Consider the following 5,198-nt stretch of genomic DNA (forward strand, 5'->3'; position numbering starts at 1 on the left):
TTTTCTCGTACACGATTTTTGCGTCACTTGTACTTTTTCTGCCGGTCATCTTCTTTGGATTGTTCCTCTTCATGCCGGAGACGCCTGTCTACCTGGTGAGGAAAAATCGGAGTGCCGATGCTACCAGGTGAGGGATTGATTGATTGAACATTATTTTAATTATTGCCTTGAGGTCGAATGAATGGAGAAATGAAAATAAAATTTCTTTTATTTTTTTATTTCATTTCTCAAGTGATTCTGACCTCAAAACAATTATTAAAATTGAATTTAATAAGAATAATAAGAAGATATTGAGTTGATAAGATCGATTGATGGATTTAGTTCACCAACGAACAATTCAGCGGTGAGTTTTTTTAATATATCTCCGAAACTAAGGGAGATACCGGAATTTTTGATAAGAATATTTATGTAGCTGTAATTGAGAACTACAGAAAAGGTCCAATGAACATTTCGGTATCTGGAGAACTGCAAAAGTTATGCTTCGACAACTCGCGAAGAATCGACGCGACTTTCCTCATCGGTGTTGAGTTGATTGACTGTAAGTTTTGTTTTGCAAAATGTTATTATCAGGTGTAAACAAATTGTTTGGAATAACGCGAAACATACAATCGGTATATTAAATAATTATATCCACTATTTATAGATTTCTATTAATTACTAATTATATTATTATTGAAAATCTGAGAATTGGGGATCGATGGTAGAAGAATCGGCGAACCGATAAAATCTGTTTTCTTGGCGTTCAGGTCCCTCATGTGGTTGATGGGTAATAATGAATCAGCAGCAAAACTGGAGCTACGAAGGCTCCAGACGTATGTCAAGGAGAATGTCGATGTGAGTAGATCTGTCGGATTCCGAGACCTCGTGAGAGATCGAGGGACGATCAAGGGATTTATCATCGCTCTGGTTCTCTTCGGGGCTCAAGAGACCACTGGATATTCTGTGATGGTAACAGCTAACAATCAAAAAATAAATCCCAAAAGAAAGAATGAATATTCCAATAACATTATAATCCAATTGACTTCAATTTCCATTTTCCAATTTTTCAATTCAAATTGTTAACAAGTCAGAACAAAATTTGAAATCCTAGCATTAATATTAATATTACATTCTCCTAGATTTTTTTTGATAGTGAAAATTAATGATAAATTGAAGAAAGCGAATAATTAATGATAATGTGTTGAATCCAATTTTTTAGATGACATACACCTCAGAAATTCTGACATTCGTCGATGGTCTGCTGACCCCCAACTCAGCAACAATAATCGTGGGGATAATTCAAATATTCGGCTCATGGTTATCGATAGCGATAATGGATCGAGCAGGCAGACGCTCTCTGATTCTGATCTCCTGCCTGGGAATGGCAATCTGCCATGGGACCCTGAGTGCCTTCTTCTTCATGGAAAAACTCCCCTACGACCTATCATCCCTCACCTGGATTCCAGTGACTGCCCTCTCGATTTATGCATTTGTCTGGAGCTTTGGAATCGGTCCCATTTCATTTATTGTCGCCTCTGAGATCTTCAGCGCTGATGTCTCCAGCACTGCGACCTCAATAGCTCTAGAATTCATGTGGATAATATCATTTTTAACAATGAAATTCTACCCATGGGCTAGTCTCACCATCGGTAAATACGGCTGCTTCAGTATATTCGGTTTTTTTTCACTATTTACTTTCATTTTTACCTATTTTATCGTACCTGAGACGAAGGGGAGGTCCATTGACTCGATTGTCAACGAGCTGAACGGATTTCCAGAGAAAAAAGAGGATAGAGAACGCCTCGAAGTCGATGACATGATCTAATTAACGATTTCAATGCATAAAAGAAAAATCAAAGAAAAAAAGACGTACAGACGCTGTGGTTTAAACAAAATAAATGCGCAAGATCTCAAAAAGGGAAATAACGAGATTTTCTGCCAGATTGTTATTATTATTTTTCATTTAATTTTAATATGTATTTTAATTTAATTTTAATTACTATTACTGATAAAACGTCTATGAATTTCGAAATAAAAATGAAAAATCTCTTGCTAATTCTCCTGATTGATTAAAATAGTAAATCAATGCAAAACCCGTAATTCTTTTAATTATCGATTAATTATAAAGGGTAATGGGTGCATAAATTATCACGTAGTGAATGTGTGGAACTGTTTATTCAGGGGGGGAGAGAATAGAATGTTTCTCAACAGTATTGACCACAAATGCGATCTATTGCTCTTTATTAATCACCAGACGTATGAGTAAATTTTTTTTTTCGCAGGTCTTTGAATTTTCAGCGATTGTGATAAACTCGTCAGAATGCACTAATCACCTGCGATCGTTAACTTGTCATTCCTCCGAGGTAATTAAGGATTTCAGACATCAGGAGATCGTTATATCCTGTTGTTAATTAATTGCAGTTAAATCGTTGACTATTTTATACTAACGCTCGTGTCTTAATGAGTCATTCTGTGGAAAATGGAAATGGGAGGACAATCCAAGGATTTTTTATTGATGAATTATGTAAAGCGATCTTGTTAGTTATATTTTCGCGGAGGAAAATTGTTTCTCTTTCGGGGGGAGAACGAGGAAAATGAAATTTATTCTTTTTCAAGGGGAATACCGCCTTTTTGCGCAACTTCAATTAATTTTTTATTATTTATTTGATCATTTGATTGTTTATTATTGATCAATTGTCATTATGACAAATTGTAATTGATCATCCGGGAAGAGTTCGTGTTTCAGTTCTCGTTGCAGTGATTATTTGATACAAAATAAATAGAAAATATTAATTATTCTTCATTGAGAGTCAGTTAATTAGAGCATGACATGTGAGTCATTCCAACGCACGTGTGATAAAATTCCTGAGAAAAATCTAATGATTCCTCTGTAAATTCAATTGCAATTGTAATTCCGAGTAGAATTTATCAGAATAATATTCACTTTTTTAATTCCGTTTTGTTTTTCCTTTTATTTTTTGGGAATTTCATTGGATAATTCATTGTAAAAATGATTAACAACAATATTAATACTAATATTAATATTATCATTAATTATTATTATTCATTGAAGATTCATGAGTGAAATAAACACTTCGTTTAGCACGTTTTGCAATTTTTGTAGAATTTTGGGCAAATTTGGAAAGATTTAACAGGAGTTACGGGGATTCCTGGAAAACGAGTCTCAGCACTGAGAAGAATGATGCAATTTTCGTAACCATGGTCCTGAAGTTCTCTATATTCATGGAATATAATTTACCAGCGGTCAAATTGAAACGATAATTAGTCCTCATGATGATGAATTTAATGTCTTTGATGATATCCTGTGGCATGTCATACCAGGGACTGTTATAAACATTAATTGCAAGTGTTTCAGCGTAGGAACTCAGATTTTCTCCCACATAGCTGTACATGAAGAGCTGTACATAGACTAGATAAATTCTTATAATGAGACATGATATCAAGACCGCATCGCCGGAGTCCAGACTCATCAGCAGAGCAATTCCTGTTGAAAAAACAATTAATTGTAAGAAGATCGGGCATTCAGTGTGAGAACATTAATATATTCCAAAGTTTAATGACTTGTCAAGAAAATTCTGCAGTAAAAATTCGTTGATTCTTCAAATTGATTGAATTCCCAGGGGGATCATTAAAATTTAATAATGAATTGATTAATTGAAGAGTCAAGAATTTTTTTAGCTATTGAAATGAAAATTCTTAATAAGTTGAAATCAGTTGGTGATGAATTATAATAAAAATGAACGGTAGATTAATTATAATGAACTTTACCTGATATGCAAATGAGGAGAGTGTCGACGCCGACCTGGGCGAGGATGATGACGTGATACATCTCTTCAAAATTATAAACCAACTGGAGCAAGTGATTGTGTCTCCTGACGAATCCTTGGATTTTCCTCCTCTTCTCCTGATCATCGCGCGTTTCCAAATTTTCCAGATTTTCCCCCAGCAATTTAAATTGCCCGCAAACGTGCATCGCAATCCCGAAGAAATAAGCGTCGCAACCGATGTACGCAGTGCATACGATGAAGAGTGCCACAGACTGAAGAATAAATTCACCCCAATACTGATAAGAACTCTGATCCTGTGATACCCAACAGCTGGGCCCTATGGGGAGCTCTCGGAATGTCTCATTTTCCAGATCGTTCCACAATCCCCGGAAAATTGGCAATCTCAGGAAAACCAGGGGAAAGCCCACGGCATAAGCCCCGCACATCTGCACGACGAAGACGAGTCGTCCCATCTGCGCATATTTTATCATCACAAGTCGCGATTTAGTGGTTGCCATTGACCAGTCGTTGACAGCTGAATTGACAACTGCCAGAAAATCTTCACGATGAACTCTGGGAATCGCCACTTTCATGACTGTTAGGAATCCACAGAAGACGAGACTCAGGGCATCGACTGTGTCAGTCACGGATCCGCAGTTTCCATTTGATAACAATTTCTTGGTAAGGGTTGTGGACATCCACAACTGGACACGCATGAAAAATAATCAGGAAAAAACCTGGGGCTTTCTCTGAAAAAATTCTATTGTATTTCCATTCCTGAATTATCATCAGGTCAATCAATCGTCAATTGGAAATGATAATCCACAGGAAATAATCTGTTAATACAACTCTATTAGAACTCCAATAGAATTATTTCAATGACTTGAAACAATTGTTGAATGCACCAATTGTCTTGCACCAAGGGATCATCACCTGTTCACCTCATTACAATTAAGAATTGATAATTTATTTACCTGCGTCAATATGACGAAGGAGATCTTGGCTGTCGGTGCGAATCGTGCAGAGTCCAGAGGCCATATTCCAAGAGATCTTCCTAAGAGTCTGTAATATCCTAGGGCGTACGTCGTGTCTGGTGACCAAGTGTCGGTCCTCAATGCTTCCATCGCTCAGGAATTCCGCAGTCTAGACTCTAGAGTCCAGAGCCTTTTCCACTATCCCATTATTATTAATGATAGTTGCACTGCACACAGTGGGGGATGAATAATCCACGAGGAGTGTATGTTTTTCGTGGAAGATATTTTTGTTGCCCCAGTAGAATCTGCATTTTTTATGTTGCTTTCTTCGAAAGGGATTCCCAGCGATAATTCTTCATGAGTCCACGTACTGAGGGAATTTATTTCGAATAGTCGAGCTCAAGGTAATTCCAGGGAGATACTACACTCCACTGGTGGAACTTTATTGAAATTTCAG

At 36.8% G+C, this 5,198-nt stretch overlaps 2 protein-coding genes across 2 annotated transcripts in view; one reads left to right on the forward strand and one right to left on the reverse strand.

Moving 5' to 3' along the window:
• The window catches only part of LOC105264684 (facilitated trehalose transporter Tret1), a gene marked incomplete in the record, with an annotated part of 3,283 nt that extends 1,319 nt beyond the window's left edge, over window positions 1-1,964 (forward strand). Inside the window, 3 exon segments of the mRNA XM_011301720.1 lie at window positions 1-127; window positions 747-948; window positions 1,199-1,964. Of these exon segments, the coding sequence (XP_011300022.1) occupies window positions 1-127; window positions 747-948; window positions 1,199-1,804 (935 nt within the window).
• Window positions 1,965-3,060: 1,096 nt separating this feature from the next.
• LOC105264685 (odorant receptor 13a-like) lies at window positions 3,061-5,164 on the reverse strand. Its single transcript, XM_011301721.1, has 3 exons — window positions 4,742-5,164; window positions 3,769-4,471; window positions 3,061-3,484 (listed from the first exon to the last, which is right to left on the reverse strand). Exons 1-3 carry the CDS (start codon window positions 4,889-4,891, stop codon window positions 3,138-3,140), a joined length of 1,200 nt encoding a protein of 399 aa, XP_011300023.1. The 5' UTR covers window positions 4,892-5,164; the 3' UTR covers window positions 3,061-3,137.
• Window positions 5,165-5,198: the final 34 nt, after the last annotated feature.

The sequence above is a fragment of the Fopius arisanus genome, unplaced genomic scaffold (genome assembly GCF_000806365.1).
Source record: "Fopius arisanus strain USDA-PBARC FA_bdor unplaced genomic scaffold, ASM80636v1 scaffold00024, whole genome shotgun sequence".
Lineage (NCBI taxonomy): Eukaryota > Metazoa > Arthropoda > Insecta > Hymenoptera > Braconidae > Fopius > Fopius arisanus.